The sequence below is a fragment of the Vitis riparia genome, chromosome 17 (assembly GCF_004353265.1).
Source record: "Vitis riparia cultivar Riparia Gloire de Montpellier isolate 1030 chromosome 17, EGFV_Vit.rip_1.0, whole genome shotgun sequence".
NCBI classification, from domain to species: Eukaryota; Viridiplantae; Streptophyta; class Magnoliopsida; order Vitales; family Vitaceae; genus Vitis; species Vitis riparia.
In genome coordinates, this window is record NC_048447.1 from 3,795,485 (window position 1) to 3,812,128 (window position 16,644).

General features: G+C 38.8%; 1 protein-coding gene across 2 annotated transcripts in view; it reads left to right on the forward strand.

The window, feature by feature from the left end:
* Window positions 1-11,534, forward strand: part of LOC117904693 — a 29,050-nt gene extending 17,516 nt beyond the window's left edge. Inside the window, exons 3-5 of one of the 2 annotated variants that reach the window (XR_004649613.1) lie at window positions 6,245-6,628; window positions 10,336-11,182; window positions 11,263-11,534. Coding sequence is in view for 1 of the 2 variants with exons in the window: in XM_034817438.1 (XP_034673329.1) it covers window positions 6,245-6,628; window positions 10,336-10,812 (861 nt within the window). In the remaining variant the exon portion in view is untranslated. Of the gene's footprint in view, window positions 1-6,244; window positions 6,629-10,335 lie in introns of both variants that reach the window. The other variant, XM_034817438.1, reaches the window with a different exon arrangement.
* The last annotated feature ends 5,110 nt before the right edge of the window (window positions 11,535-16,644 follow it).

Sequence of the window (16,644 nt, forward strand, 5' to 3'; positions counted from 1 at the left end):
AGTCCTTTTTTTTTTTTTGATTAATAAGTATAAGATTGTATTGCAAAGAGGCACTAAAGAAGCGACCCACCAAATTACAGTATAAAGGGACTTACCCCCTTACAAAAGGGCCCAAACATCAAAGGACAAGGCAAAACAAAAAAACCCCTCCCTTAACGCATACACACCCGGTCTATAAAATCTATTAAGGTCGAAGGACCATCTTTTATCCACAATTTGGATTCCGACCACAAAAAATACACAAAAGATGCTTTCAGCCTTTGAATGTCGCTCACAATCCTCAAATGCAATTGAATTTCTAGTCTTCCAAATAGCCCAAAACAAGCATAACGGTCCCAATTGCCACGCCACCTTTCTTTTCTTTCCCACAAAAGACCCCCTCCACCCTAAAAGGGTTTCCTTGACCGAACGGGGGAAAACCCACGAAACACCAAAAAAAGAAAAGAACACCATCCATACTTCCCTCGTTTTTTCACAATGGATAAGAAGGTGATCAATTGTCTCCTCACTCTTATGGCAAAGAAAACATCTATTTGCCATAACCCAACCTCTCTTTTGCAAGCGATCCAAGGTTAGAACTCTCCCCCAAGAAGCCTCCCATGCAAAAAAGCTCAATTTGGGCTGCACACAAGAGTTCCATATAATTTTTGAAGGGAAAAAGGCAAGAGACCCCGGCTGCATAGTCCTATACAAAGATTTCACCGAGAAGTCCCCATCCTTTGATGCCATCCACTTCACCTTATCCTCCTCATCCCCCCTAACCTTCTTCCCCTCCAAGCAACAAAATAGCCTTTCCACTTCTTCCAACTCCCAATTGTTGAAAGGTCTATTGAAACAAGGGTTCCAACTTCCCCCCCATTCCCCCTCGGCTGTCCACACTTCATTTACCCAAGCCTCTTTGTTCGAAGCTAAAGCAAATAAAGAAGGAAAAGCCTCGCTCAAAGGTATGGTTTCACACCATTTATCTTTCCAAAACTTCACTTTCTCACCATCACCCACCACAAAGCGAACAAAAGGGGTCACTCGATGTCCCATTTTACTTATTGCCTTCCACAACCCAAACCCGTAGGCCTCCCTAGACTCACAAGATCGCCACCCTCCTCTTTCCTCCCCGCATTTCCCTCTGATCACTTGGTTCCACAGAGCCTTTCTTTCATTTGCAAAACGCCACACCCATTTGCCAATGAGAGCCCTATTGAAGGCCCCAGGATTCTTAACCCCCAACCCTCCGCTTCTTTTGTCTAAACATACAATTGACCACTTAACTAAATGTGGTTTTTGCACTAGAGCCCTGCCTCCCCACAAAAAGTCCCTTTGAATCTTCTCCAATCTGATTCTAACCACTCTAGGCATCTGGAAAATCGACATAAAATAAATCGGTAAATTTGCCAATGTACTACGCACTAGAGTAATCCTCCCCCCCCTTTTGAAATGTACTGACGCTTCCACATAGCCAATTTCTTTCTGAATCTTTCTTCTATTCCATCCCATGCTACAACGCTTTTAAACGGGGCACCTAACGACATTCCTAAATAAGTGGAAGGCAGTTTTCCCACCCTGTAACCAAACTCATCAGCCAACTCATCCACATTCTCGACTCTACCAACCGGAATCAGCTCACTTTTCTCCAGATTTACTCTTAACCCTGAAATTGCCTCAAACCACATTAACAACCAGCCCATATACAATAACTGATCCTCCTTTGCTTCACAAAATATTAGCGTATCATCAGCAAACAACAAATGTGATATCTGGACCCCTTCGCCTCTTCTTCCTCGAATCAAACAAGGTGCCAAAAACCCCCCAGCCACTGCCTTCTTTATCAAAACACTGAAAGCCTCCATCACCACTACAAAAAGGTACGGCGACAAGGGGTCTCCTTGCCTTAACCCCCTTGAGCTTTGGAAAAAACCCGTAGGACTTCCATTCACCATAACTGAGTACCTAACAGTGGATAGACACCACTTTATCCACCTGCACCATCTTTCCCCAAACCCCATCTTCTCCATCACTGCTAAAAGAAAATCCCAATCCTCGTGATCATAGGCTTTCTCAATGTCTAATTTACAGAGAATTGCCCCTCTATTGCTTTTCACAATGGAGTCAATTGCCTCATTAGCGACCAACACTGCGTCCATAATCTGCTGTCCCTCCACGAAAGCGTTTTGGGCCGTTGAGATGACCTTGGTTAAGACACCCTTCATTCTATTAGCCAACACCTTAGCTAGCCACTTATATAACCCTCCCACCAAGCTAATTGGCCTAAAATCCTTCAAGTCCTCTGCCCCCCCTTTCTTAGGAATCAATACTAGGAAAGTTGCATTCAAACTTCTTACAAAGCTCCCGGTCTCATGGAATTGCCTAAAGAAGTTCATGATCTCTTCTTTAACAAAATCCCACGAAAATTGCCAAAAAGCCATTGAAAAACCGTCAGGGCCTGGCGCTTTCTCGCCACAACAGCCTGACAAAGCCCTAAAAACCTCCTCCTCCATGAAAGGCTTCTCCAGCCCCTCCACATCCCCCACTTCCAACCTTTCAAACATCAAAGCATCTATCATGGGCTTCCACCCCCCCGGGTCTGCCAGCAGCCCCTGGTACACCCTGCACACCACCTCTTTGATCTCCCTTTCCTCATTGTACCATCTCCCGTTCATTTTGACTCTATTCATTTGATTCCTTCTTCTATGAAAATTAGCCATCTGATGAAAAAACCTTGTATTTCTATCCCCCTCTTTCAGCCAAATTTCCCTGGACTTCTGCCTCCATGACGTTTCTTCTAAAAGGACCCACTTCTTATACATCTCTCTTGCCTCCTTCCTAGCTTCTTCCTCTTCCAAGGACAATTCGCGGACCCTCTCTTCCTTGTCCCAGAAATCCAAAGAAATCCAAGCCTCTTGCTTCTTAACCTTAATCTGTTCGAAAACCTCTGTGTTCCATTTTTCAGAATCGGCTTTAAAGCCTTTAATTTCTCACTCAAAATGTAACTGGCTGTCCCACTAATCTGGATCCTCTCCCACCATTTCCTCAGCACCTCTTTGAAGCCTTCCTCCTTCAGCCACATGTTCTCGAATCTGAAAGGTGTGGGCCCTCTCGTCATCCCCCTTCCATCAAGAATAATTGGAGAATGATCTGATACTGGTCTAGCCAAAACACCTTGAATACACTCTCGAAAATGAGCTTCCCAATCTTCAGAGATAAGAAACCGGTCAATTCTCGATTTTAAGAGATTATTAAAACCTCCACTCCACGTGAACACCCCCCCCTGAAGGGGTAAATCCCTTAACTCTAACTCCTCTATCACTTCTGTAAATCTCCGCATTGATGGGGGCAGGCGACCTCCTCGGCTCCGCTCAATAGGGAATCTTATCATGTTGAAGTCGCCAGCAACACACCACGGTTCGTTCCACAGCCCTTTGATGGCCCCCAATTCGCTCAGAAACTCCTCTTTCTCCACCTTCACAGAGGGCCCGTAAACTCCTGAAAACGCCCAGCAAAACCCATCCTCAACATTCTTGAACCGGCAAGAAACTGAATAATTGCCCACCTCCATTTCCTCCAATTGCAGCACCCTATTGTTCTTTGAAGCATTAAGAACATGAGAAATGGGATACATACTTGATTGGGCGAGAGAGCATGAAGTGGTAGGCTTATTCATTAAAGTCAAAAGGCTATAGAGCCTCTCAGTCTCTTCTCTATTCAATCTACCAACATTTGAATCATTAGAAGTTGAGATTTTTGGTTGGGAATTCTCTTCAGATTAAGCAATATGGGCTTGACCATTTCTCTGTCCATGTGGTGCATATTGATTTCCATTCCCTCTATTGAATGATTGCAGGTTTCCATGGAGTTTCCAACAAGCCTCCTTGGTTTGCCTCAGTTTTTTGCAATAGACACACCACAAGCCATCTTTGTTGATTGGTGATCTAGACACTTCACTTCCTCCATAATTATTGTTTAGTAGTTTGGAGTTTGGCTTCATAGGGACAAGAGCTGAACCTTCTGTTGTTGGAGTGTGAAGCATAACACTGCTTCCTCCTCCTTTTGCTCTTATGATGGAGAAGACTTCATTTAGGGGAGTTAGATCTTCCTTTCCAAGGACCTGAATCTTGACTTGATCATATTCCACATTAAGACTTGCCAAGAAATCAAATATTCTTTCCTTTTAAACATATTTGAGCATTGTGGCAACATCTTCGCTGCACTTCATCTTAATGTTCTAATAGTACTTTGATTCTAACCATAAGCTTTCCATGATATTATAGCATTCAGTAACAGAAAAAGTACCTTGCTTGGTAGCGCCAATCTTGGTCTTTATTTCATAGATGTGGGCAGCACCCCTCACTTTGGAGTATGTTTGCCTAATAGTCTCCCAAATATCTCAAGCCTTCATCAAGAACATGCATGTTGCATTGATCTATGGTTGCATTGAATTCCACAATCATGACATAATCATTGAGTCCTCTTCATCCCATGCAATGAACTTTGGATTGTCTTCACTTGGGACAGGTCCAATTAGATGACTCAATTTTCCTTTTCCCTTTAAAAACATTCTCACCAGTTGAGACCACACCAAATAATTGCAGCCATTGAGTTTGAATGGATTTTGCAGATTTTGATATTCCACAGAAGGGTTAATGTTAGTCAGGTTAGGAGCAAAGTTTGAAGATTGGATGATTTCTGATCTGTCGGACATATTGGAGGAAATCAGAAATAATTTTTGTAAATCTCTGAGAGGGGAAAATTTTATGAGGCTATGCTGGCCAAAAAATTCAAAGGAGATGGGCATCAACAAGTTTTACTGCTAGCAATGAAGGCCGTACAAGTGCAGTGAAAGTTTCAGCAATTAAGGCTAAGAAAAGAAAAAACTTATGGTGTAAGAGAGAGCCCTAACTCTGATACCATGAAATAAATTTTGCTCTTCTTGAATTGTTTTAGAATAAAATATGTACATCCTATTTATACACATTTGGGAATTAAATTCCCCTAAAATGTCTCCCATAAATCAGATATCTTATTCACCTACCACCTATTATCCTATAATATCTCCCATAAATCATATTTTACCAAAGAAAGAAAAGGAAAGAAATAAATACAAAATTATTTAGAATCTGCTAGCAGGGTTAACAAAAAGATAGATAAACTTCTGGATCAATTAGTTAAAAAAACCTAGTACTTTTGAAGAATTGAATATAAACAACATTTTAAATCAGTTTGAAAAATTCAATCTAGGAGAGAAACCAATATTTAAACCAGCACATAGGTTAAATCCTTCTGAGGTGTTGAGAAGGGGACCATTGTTTGGTCTAAAGGTAGGATTTCAACCCATGACACAAAGTGATGTTTTTTAACAATAAATTACACTTCTCATTAATGCTATCAAATAGGCCCTAAAAGTTCCACTGGGAATATTCTGATTTATTCCTTTTTGTCTTCTATTTTCTCATACGACAATACTTTTGAAGACGTTTAAGTAGCCAGTGAAGTTTACTTAATAGCCCAGAAACTTTTTAAGGTTGCCTATGATAAAACTAATGCATTTGATGAGCCCTTCTATTTGGCAGGTATTTGATATGTTATCTCCATGATGTGATTGTATCATTACCATTGATTGTTGTATTACTTTATTTTTTCTATTCCTTTTTTTCTTTTTCTTTTTTCTTTTTTAAATTACTTGTGTATAAGTTGAGTTAAAGTCATCAATTGTTTTATTGTTTTGATAGGCTATGTTCATCAATTTTTTTATTGTTGATGTACAAAAATTTGTCTTAAAAGGCATGGGATTAAATATCCATCAAAATGTCAAATGTCCTCAGAAGGATGGCGTCTTTGAGACTTGATATATAGTTGTTGAAATCTTGATCCAAAATTCCTAGATTTTTCTACTATTCAAAATTTCCAATTTCCATATTTTGGTACTGATTAAAATTTTTAATCTGTAACTTAATGAGATCTCGGTTACAAAAGAAATGCAGTAGAACATCTTCATCATGATCATGTTCTCCATCAACACATTGTTCTCATTTTTAAAACAAAAATGTTGTTCTTTCATGTATATTCTTTAACTTGTCCTTTTCCAGTGTAAAATTCCATTGGAATCATACCTGTAGGTATTTTATTGCTATCGATTGAATGATCTAGATTATTTTAATCTAACTTTATTCTTATTTGTTTCAGAAAGGCAGCCATTACTGTTTTAATAACATTTTTTGGGGCATCAATTTAACATGCTCATGTGGACATATAGGTTATGCATACAAAGAGGTATATATTTGCACCACCAAAAGGATCAGCAGCAGCAGAAACAAATCCAAGTGAACCTCTCTTGGCAGCTCTAGAGGAGAGCACTCCAAAATCTCTTCCTCGGTATCTTGCATATCTTGATCTGTGTATGGTTTGTGACAATAATGTTGATAGCTGGCGCCGAGCTGCCTTCTTTGAAGAATCTGGTGAAACTTACAAAAAAGTTGTAGCTGTGTGCCTGAGGCCTCTGGAACATCTTGCATCTAATTTTGCTGAAGGCTTGGAAAGTTCTTCTGTTGATAAAACTTACCAACAATCCAGTCAGTTACAGTTGCCAACTGTCTCAGAACGAGACTCAAGGTTCTCTGAACCATTTAACAACTCCCAGGTACAGAAAACATTGTTGAATAGACTTCTGGATTTAACTTGATGCATATAACCTTCCTATTTGGATTCTATTTTGATGCTACCACCATATTACTTTGTACAGAACAAAATATTTTTACTTGGATTTTCTTATCATTTTCTATGGTCTAGCTTAGGGCATTTAAATAACCTTTCATGTTCTTTTGACTATAGATATTGTCAGATGAGTTTTTAGCTAAGATTTTTTTTTTGAAAGTTTTTAGTAATGTCCCATTATGACTACTTGTTGATTGCTTGAGGAGTTATACCCTATGATCTAAAGTCAAGGACAAGGGCTGTGGGTGTTGCATTCCATGATAGAGGAGGAATGTTGCTGTCATTTTATGTTTAGTTGTTTCAAAGTAGTGAACAAATAACTAGGAACAAAATTGTTATATCAATGAAGAATGATGGGAACTTGTAGATAATGGGAGAAATATCTAAAATTTCTCAATATCAATTTTCACTTGATAGAAATGCAAAATAAAGTGTACTAAATCATGAAAATTTTGCATGGAGCTTTAGGAATTATAAATACAAACATTAGTTTCATTTGAAGTCAAAATGTTATTGAAAAATGTTTGCATGACAAATGTGCAATATGTAGGGTGGAAACAATGTGCACTGACCGGTATTTAGTGATACTACATTGATAAAGTGCCATGTAATTAGAAACATTGAAGTATCATAAAATATTCGTTTTAATTAAAACACAAATAATTTAAAAACAAAGGAGGAAATACAAGGCATTTAATATCATAGAATTCCTAGGGGGTTTCAAGGTGTTATTAGGTGTATTGAAGGACTGTCAAGGAAGCTGTGAGCTACAACCGAAACAACCAAGTTATGCAAGGATACATGAATAATTTTCTATGGTCTTTTTGGGAGGCCCTAATAAGCCCCATGCCAAAGTTTTTGAAGATTCCTATTGATGTTTTTTTTTCCTCTCTCTTGATAACATGGAAACCCAGAACCCACTTCACAAGATTGAGGAAACCACAATATGTGACTCCTCCCAACAAAACATGTAGCATGGACACTTAAGATTGGACCCAGATCTCTAGTTCTTGAGCGGTATGACTTGTCCACTCACCAATAGTTCAACGTGCATCAACTCTTTATGGTCCCCTTATTCAGGCTGAATGGTGTTTAAAAGTTGAAGAAAATCACCCAACTGAGCTCTTCAGATTCATTGTCATCCTCTCCAACCATAAGGGCATTTGACTTCTTAGGATAATCCTTGGCTCAATGTGAACCATTGCAGTTGAGGCATTCCAAGATTCTTGTCATATGCGTCTTAGTGGTCTTCTCCCCCACTCTGGGTTGAGACTTCACCCTCTGAGGACTACATTCTCCCATTGAGCCTATTAATGACAATCATCCACTCCACATTGCATTCTGCAAATTTGTCCTTGATGAACTTGTGATGTCCCTCCAACAAGTTTCATTGGACGACAAGGTCATTGAAGAATTCCTCATTGTGGGTGGAAGAGAAGAGTCAACATCACCTAAGGCATCTCCCAAGTATGCCTCTATCTGAGCCTCATGGTCCTGTAGTGCTTCCATAGCATTTCCACCAGTTTTTGTTTCATTACAAGGAAGCTCTGATACCAACTGTCACACAAATTTTCCCCTCAATGTTTTTGCATTGTGTTAAGCTTAGAGGCCTTCTAAACCAACCTATGTTCTTCCACATGAGATTGCCACAAGGAAAGTCAAAAGAAAAAGGATAAGGTAACACAGGTTACAGGGTAACTCTTCCCCAACTTTTATTACTTCTACACAAGTTTACAAAAACACTCAGCTTTTCTCTCAAGCAAGAGTCACACACTCTCTCTTGGTGAGTTCATGCTTTGAATGATTAGTGGGCGCTTCATCAATGAACTTTCTACGTTTATAGGAACAAGCTATTTGAATTCAAATTCAAACCCTTTTATATTCAAACTCAAGTTTCAATTTCAAATGTGTTTAGCCATCTCCTTTCTTCAACCATTTGCCACTTGTCCCTTGGCTAATTCAAAGCCCCTCTATTGTTGTCACCTATTGGCAACATGCAATGGTTGCCCCTTAATTAGTGCCACCTGTCTCCAAGCTCAACACTTCATGCCACCATGTTAGGAACTTCCTGTTTGCTCATGTGTGAGCCATGCTCATCCATGTGCCATAGCTGCACCTCGTGTCATTGAGCCCTCGAGTTACACCACACCCCATGACATTCTGCCTATGTGTGCATGCTAGTAAGGCTCATTCGTGTGCCTTACTCAGGTCGAAGGCCCCTCATGTCATGCCTTTGGTGTGGCCTAACTCGAGCCACCATCACCACCCTTGAGTCATGCACCACCCATGCATGCTAACAACATGTGCTGCACCTCAAGCCACCACCAAACCTCCACATGATCCCTCGAAAGCCTCAGTTATCACTTTGCCTTGCTCAATAGGCACTGATAGGTGCAAGCTGCCACCCCATGAGAACTTGGTGTGTATTGTCTGAGTCAAGGTGTTGACACCATGTGATACATATTTGATTTTAAGCACGATGCTTACATTTTATCAGGAAAAAAAAAAAGAAAAAAAAAAAGCCAAGATGCTTACATCTTGAGTGGTGTTACAAATGATCACAGCTGTGCCCAATTGGTGTGTGGCACGATAAATTTGAAAACCTTCTTGTGTCTGTTTTCTTCTTTTAAGTTATAAAGGTCTTTTAGACCTTTAAGGTTTAAAACAAGAACCTTTCTAGCCTTTTTATTTTCCCTTCTGCCTGTTCCTGAGTTGATTTTTTTTGGGCCTTTTTCTTCATCTCACGGATTTTCAAATATTTTTCTTGATAAAGTTTCAAAATGGATGGGTCTTTCTATGCTTGAAAGACTAATTGTAGACACATGTTAGAAAGGATTTAAAAAGCCCCTTGTGATTTATCCACTAAAGGTGTGTGGCAACAAAGAATTTTTTTACTCAAGCCTTCTTTTCCTTTCCTGGTATAGTCTCTAATGCCCTTCCATAAATTTATGTGCCCCTTTCTTGAAGGTGTTTCTTTTTCTTTCCCTCTTTTTTGGAGTTGGTTTGTAAGGGTATCCTATGTGCAGTTGTTTTCCAGTGAAGTGCATCTCTAAAAAGATTTCTCTGAACAGTGATCTGCTATTTAGTGTCCTGAAAAAGGGAAAAAAAAAAAATTAAAACTTCATCCTAGAAGCTTTCCTGCAAGAGGATTAGCTCCAACTACTGATAAGAGCCTTTTAAGGTCCAACGTGATTCTTCTTTTAATAATCAGAAAGTGCTTTTAGGTCAAAAGCTATATGAAACAAGGCCACAGAGTGCTACACCTTGGTGTCATTTCTGATTTCGGCTAATCTTGGTAGTTGTCTTGTTCTCATGATTCTAAATGGTTGATGTTGTTGAGGAGGGTAAAGACAGATGTAATGCTTGATTGGCTGCTAACAAGAAGTTATGAATTCATGTTGATATCATCTGAAGAGTAAAAGGATGGAAGCTTATGTTCCCTTTTTCTTTTTTTTATTTCTTAAAGATTACAGTGTTAGAATATGAATTATGTCTTTGAAGAGGTTAGCAACAAAGTCTCCTATGCTGTAAATCACATGTTATCAAAGATCATGTCAGTGAAGACAATACAATAGGAGACTTTCTTCATGGAAAGTTGAACTTAGATGACAACAGTTGCTAATTATTGTGCAGCTATGTGCATGGTGTTCCTGGGCAGTTGCCTCACTTACTGCTCGTTCACACAAGGAGGATAGGTTTGGGGTTGCTCAACTTTCCGGCAGTAATGCTGCTGTTATATCAACCCTGTTATCTTGCCTGCTTGCTGTTGAAACGTTCCTGGGAAAGAAGACCAGCTTGCAGTCCCCCAATGCTCTGATGGGACCGGCTGGTATCAAATGGGCCACAGTGACCACTGCAAGAAGTGACGCGGCAACCAGTGTTGTGGGTAAAAAGAGAGGTGTCCTACTACACTCACAAGCTTATGCCATTGCTGATGTTTTAAGAACTTCAATCTACTGCATTGTCTCTGCTTTTCATGAGGAGATGTTGACTGGCGCTAAAGCAGGACTACTTGAGAAGGATTGGATCATTGGTGGCAAGCCTCTCTATGGAACCCGCGAACTCCTTTTGCAGAAACTGCATCTTTTCCTGGATTTCCGAGCTTGCTAGATGCATGATCTCTCTTCCCTGTCAACAGCAAAATTAGTAGACCTCGGTTGTGAATCCAAAGAAGTGATGGGAATTAATATTCAGTTTGGAAGATAAAAAGAAGAATTTCTTTGTTGTGGTGTTATATTATGCATTGACTAGATTAGAAGGTTGAATAGCGAGAAATGATATCCTTCTTATCCAAGTTTTGTTATTTGGTTCTGGGATTATCATATGGTTCAGAAGCCTATAATTAGATCTAATTTGCTCCTTTCCCCTTTTTTTCCTCTTCATTTTTCATGTTTGTTGTAATGGATGGGATGAGGAGAGTATGGAATATCATAGTGAAGGACAACTGATGACTTAAAGAGAACCTGGAAGTGATGCAGAGGTGAACTCTCAGCAGTAACTCTTTTACATCATCCTCAAAACAATTGATTGAAATCAATCCTTTTTGTTCGTGAATTGCAGACAAATCAGTCTGGCTAGGCAAATATGAACATTGTGGGAAAGCTTTGATCTCTTGACTCTCTCAGGCTGGAAAGATAAAAATCATATTGATTTTCAGGGAAGTTTTCTCTCAGAGGCTGTAGGGTGGGTAGACTTTGTCAGAACCATTTATTTGTGTGATTGATGAGCTATATTGATCATATGAGATTTACTGTTTTCAAAGCCCTTGGCTGGATGGAATTGCCCGGAATTTCTATTTGAAATTTTTGAAAAGTGTATTTTCTTTGATTTTTTTTTTATTTTTGTGGCATGCTTGAATGTTGAATTGAACTTATTCACCCATACAACTAGTTTGATGCCAAAAGGTGATGTTCCCATCACTTGTAAAAAACAATAGGCAATAGATTGAAAGTGGTTTTGAATCTTTTGAATTTACTTCAAGGAAACAAAGACTCCATTTGGCAATGTTTTTAAAATACATTTGTAGTTTAAAGTGTGTTTTTTTAAAGTATTTAATAATTCTTCTAAAAATACTTATAAAGAAAATACTTTAATTAAAAGTATTTCTAGTAAAAACATTGATCTATAGGATATATCAAAACACATCACAAGTAATGCATTTATCAAATTCAAAGTGGATTTGGTAGTGGAAATGCGCTTTCAATGTAATCAATTTTTCATAAGGATATTGAATAGTCATGCGTAAATGATAATGGGGTATGCAATATATATGCCGAGCTATAATAATGGTTAAAGAGATTAATATAGCTAGGTTAAGAGATAATTGAGCATGTCATGGCGTTGTTAGAATTTCATATAAGCCTTTATGGCTTTAACCTATAAATGAACTTTTATGAGCCTTTAAAATATCTTTTAGCCCATGACTAATGTCCCAGTTGGTCCTATACATGTAACCTGCTATCAGGGAAAAATTTGCAATAGCTAAATGATGGTGTGCAATATCCGTCAGCCATAGACCCCTAGTTACTAGATTTAATCCTCCATGAAAAGTAAGAAAATCTACATATTTTGACCACTAAAAATGTAGGCATTGGAGAGTGGTTTTTTGGTTGAAGACACATGGCCAATGAGGTTATAAACCCTGTTAGTTTGGATTACCTTTTAAATGCCCGAAGGCCTTTTTTTTGAAGAGTTTTATGAGCATTTTAAGGGCTAGAGGATGTGAAAGGATCAAATACGTCATCTTCCTCATACCCACCTATATCCAAACTCTTCTCTTTCACTTCTACCCAAACCCCCCATGCCCTTTTCCTCTTCCTTTCCTTCCTTTTTCATCTTCTATAGATGTTTTTTCGGTTGAAACATGCAACAACAACCAAAAAAAAAAAAGCGAGGTTGCAAAATTGGGAAGATTCATGACTGTGTAGCTAGGTGTTGCCATCTTGCTCAATTCTATACTTGAGTATATTGTGTGAAAGATGTTATGATGAGTTACTATGCTTTTATATTCTATTATATATTTTCCATTTTTTTTTACTCTTTTTATTTGCTTGGAACCGACAAAGTTCAGGTTGAGAGGGATGATTAGAACCAAAATATGTGTTCTAATGACATATATATATATAATATGATTTCTACTATATAAAATAATCAAATCACTTAAATTAATGTTAAGATCCTAGTTGTGAATCTAACATATATTTTAAACTTAATTTCGGTATTAAGAGAGGACAATGATGCAAGTAGTAAGGGTCAATTTTTATCGAGGAAGAAAAAATAGTCAAATATACATAAATAAGAGACTTGATACTTGAGACTTGTGTGGAGTACAAGGAAACCTAAGCAAGGCAAAACGAGTAACTTATGGACATGAAAGATAAGCAATGAACATGAAAAGAGTTAGAGAGTAAGCAAACATGAAAAAGAAGATTGGAGGCCATGACTTTGTTCATCGGGAATTGGAATTCAAAATTTAGTAGTAGCTTATGTTGGTCTGAGATAAAATCATATATTTTTATTCTATATCAATTCATTAGAGTACAAGTGTATATATAGACAAAAGAAAAGCTATACATGGACTACATGGATTACAGCTACAATTGTTGAGGGATTGCAGTGACTGATTGCAGTGATTGATTTTTCTCCTTTAATGGTTCAGAGAACAGCTCACGCCAACACTCCCCCTCAAGTTGGTACGTAAATATCAATAAGTCCCAACTTGTCTAGTGAGTGATGGAATATTTTATTGCTCACAGCTTTTGTAAGAATATCGGCCAGTTGGTCTTCGGATTTCACAAAAGGGAATTGGATAATCTTTGCATCAAGATTTTGTTTAATAAAGTGTCGATCTACTTCTACGTGCTTAGTCCGATCATGCTGAATGGGATTATGGGAGATGTCAATTGCTGATTTATTATCACAAAACAACTTCATCTCGGAGTCAGGGGCAAAACCAATCTCCGTTAGAAGTCTCCTAAGCCACAATAACTCACATAGCCCTTTAGCCATTCCACGAAACTCAGCTTCCGCACTGGATAGAGCGATCACCTTCTGTTTTTTGCTTCTCTAAGTAACCAAGTTTCCTCCAACAAAAGTGAAGTAGCTTGAGGTGGATTTCCTATCCATGATGTTTCCTGCCCAATCTGCGTCTATATATCCTTCTACTCTTAGGTGATCATTTTTTGAGAACATAAGTCCCTTTCCAGGGGACGACTTCAAATATCTCAAAATCTGCATAACGACACTCATATGATCTTCACTTGGACAATGCATAAACTGGCTTACCACACTTACTGCATAAGCAATATCCGGCCGTGTGTGAGAAAGATAAATAAGCTTGCCTACCAGTCTTTGATACCTTCCTTTGTCTGTTGGTATTTGATTGGGATATTCTCCAAGTTTGTGATTCGGAATTATTGGAGTTTCTGTAGGCTTACAATCAAGTAATCCAACCTCTGTTAATAGGTCTAAAATATATTTTCTCTGATACAGGAATATACCTCACTTTGATCTAGCAACTTCAATTCCCAGAAAGTATTTTAGTCCTCCTAGGTTCTTCATTTCAAATTCAGATGCCAACTGCTCTTAAAGTCTCGCTATCTCCTCTGAATCGTCTCCTGTGATGATCATATCGTCTACATAGACTATCAGAGCAGTCAGTTTGCCCTGTCTATGCTTTAGGAATAAAGTGTGATCAGAGTTACTTTGCTGGAATCCATACTTTTTCATTGCCGTACTGAATCTCCCAAACTAAGCTCGAGGTGATTGTTTCAACCCGTATAGAGTTCTTTGTAATTTGCAAACAATGTTGCCTTCTGTGTTGGCTACATATCCTGAGGGAATGTCCATATATATATCTTCTTCTAGATCACCATGTAAAAACACATTCTTTACATCGAACTGATGCAGGGACCAATCCAGATTTGCTGCAAGTGACAACAATACTCTCACCGTATTTAGTTTGGCAACGGGTGAGAATGTTTCCTGATAGTCAACTCCGTATGTCTGCGTGAATCCCTTTGCTACAAGTCTCGCCTTGTAATGCTCAATTGTTCCATCTACCTTGTATTTGATAGAAAACACCCACTTGCACCCCACTGTTTTATGTCCTTTAGGTAGATTGACAAGAATCTAGGTCTTATTTTTCAATAGTGCCTCCATCTCCTCCTTCATAGCCTGGACCCACCTCGGGTCTTTCATTGCTTCTTCAACGCTTGTAGGAACTTGACACGAGGAGAGTGCATTTGCGAAAGTCTTTAGAGGTTCAGGAAGTGTCTTTGTGGATACATAGTTAGCAATCGGGTATTTCAACCTCCGGTCTTCTATGTTAGGAGAAAATCTATCTGGTGGCTTGCCTCGATTATGCCTGTATGGTAACTCATAGCCCACATGACCATCATTAGTTAACACAGGTGTACTTAGAGTGTTTAGGGAACTTACCTCAGGAATATTCTCAGGAGATGGGTCTTTGGATACTGTGGAATGGGGGGGTACTATCGACTGCTGTGGCTGTTGCTCTTCAATTACTAATGGTAGAACACCAGGTTCTGTGTCAACATCAGGTTCTGTATTGGATACAGAAACAACAGGCTCAACATCAGGCTCAACATCAGGCTCAACATCAAGTTCTGTATTGGATACAGAAACAACAGGCTCCCAATCAAACCTCAGCCAATTCAACTCTTTATTTTGAGGCACCCCCTAAAGAGTAGAAGTGGATGTGGTCGGAGAGTAGAAAGTCTCTGATTCGAAGAACGTGACATCCATCGTCACATAGGTGTGATGATTAGATGGATCATAACAGTGATATCCCTTTTGATGTAGGCCATACCCCAAAAAAAGACACTGGACTACGCAGGGATCGAGTTTAGTGCGTTGATTCTTGTGTAAATGAATGAAGGCAACACAGCCAAATACTCGAGGCGGAAGCATTAAGGCAGTAGGTAGAGAGTGGACAGTGGATAGAGCTTGGAGAGGAGTCTTGAACTTAAGAACCTTAGAAGGCATCCGATTAATAAGGTGAACTGCTGTAGTGACAACATCAGTCCAAAAATGATTAGGTACAAGAGTACCAAGAAGAATAGCCCGAGCAGTCTCTAAAATATGCCGATTTTTCCTTTCGGCAATTCCATTTTGTTGTGGTGTTTGAGGACAGGTAGTTTCATGAATCAAGCCATGGTGACTGAAATAATTTTTGAAGTCACGATGCATATACTCTCCACCATTATCGGATCGAAGTATGCGAATTGTAGCAGAATACTGAGTTTTAACCATCTCATGAAATGAGCAAAAAACAGAGAAAACTTCATCCTTATTCTTCATTAGATACAACCATGTCATACGAGTGCAATCATCCACAAAAATCACAAACCATCGAACCCCAGATATAGTGGCTTTGGGAGATGGACCCCACACATCAGAGTGAATCAATTCAAAAGGCATCTGACTCTTATTAAAACTCAAAGGATAACTAACACGATGACTTTTAGCTAAGATGCATGTCTCGCATTTAAAATCCAAATTCGACAAACCCGAAAATAAAGCAGGAAATACAAGTTTCAAATATCCAAATGAAGGATGTCCTAATCGACGATGCCACAACAAAATGTTCGCCTTATTTCGATCACTAGAGCTTCTCGTATGGTTAGCTTGACCGATGCTAAAATATTCTGTTAGCCCAAGGGTTCTCCTAATCAGGTTTTGATGATAACAAACCATGGTTAAGTGACTAATTGTTTTAAACTGTTAAGAATCTCAGGCTTAATCTCAAAAATTCATCAAGGACCAAACGAATACGGAATCGAGATCATTTGGAAGACTTGTAATCATAGGAAATGAATGTAAGATGATAGCATGAGTGCACTTAGGATGTTCATACCTTTTCATGCATCTTAGAAAACTCGGTTTATTCTCCAAAACTTGATTTTCTTTAAAACCCGAGTT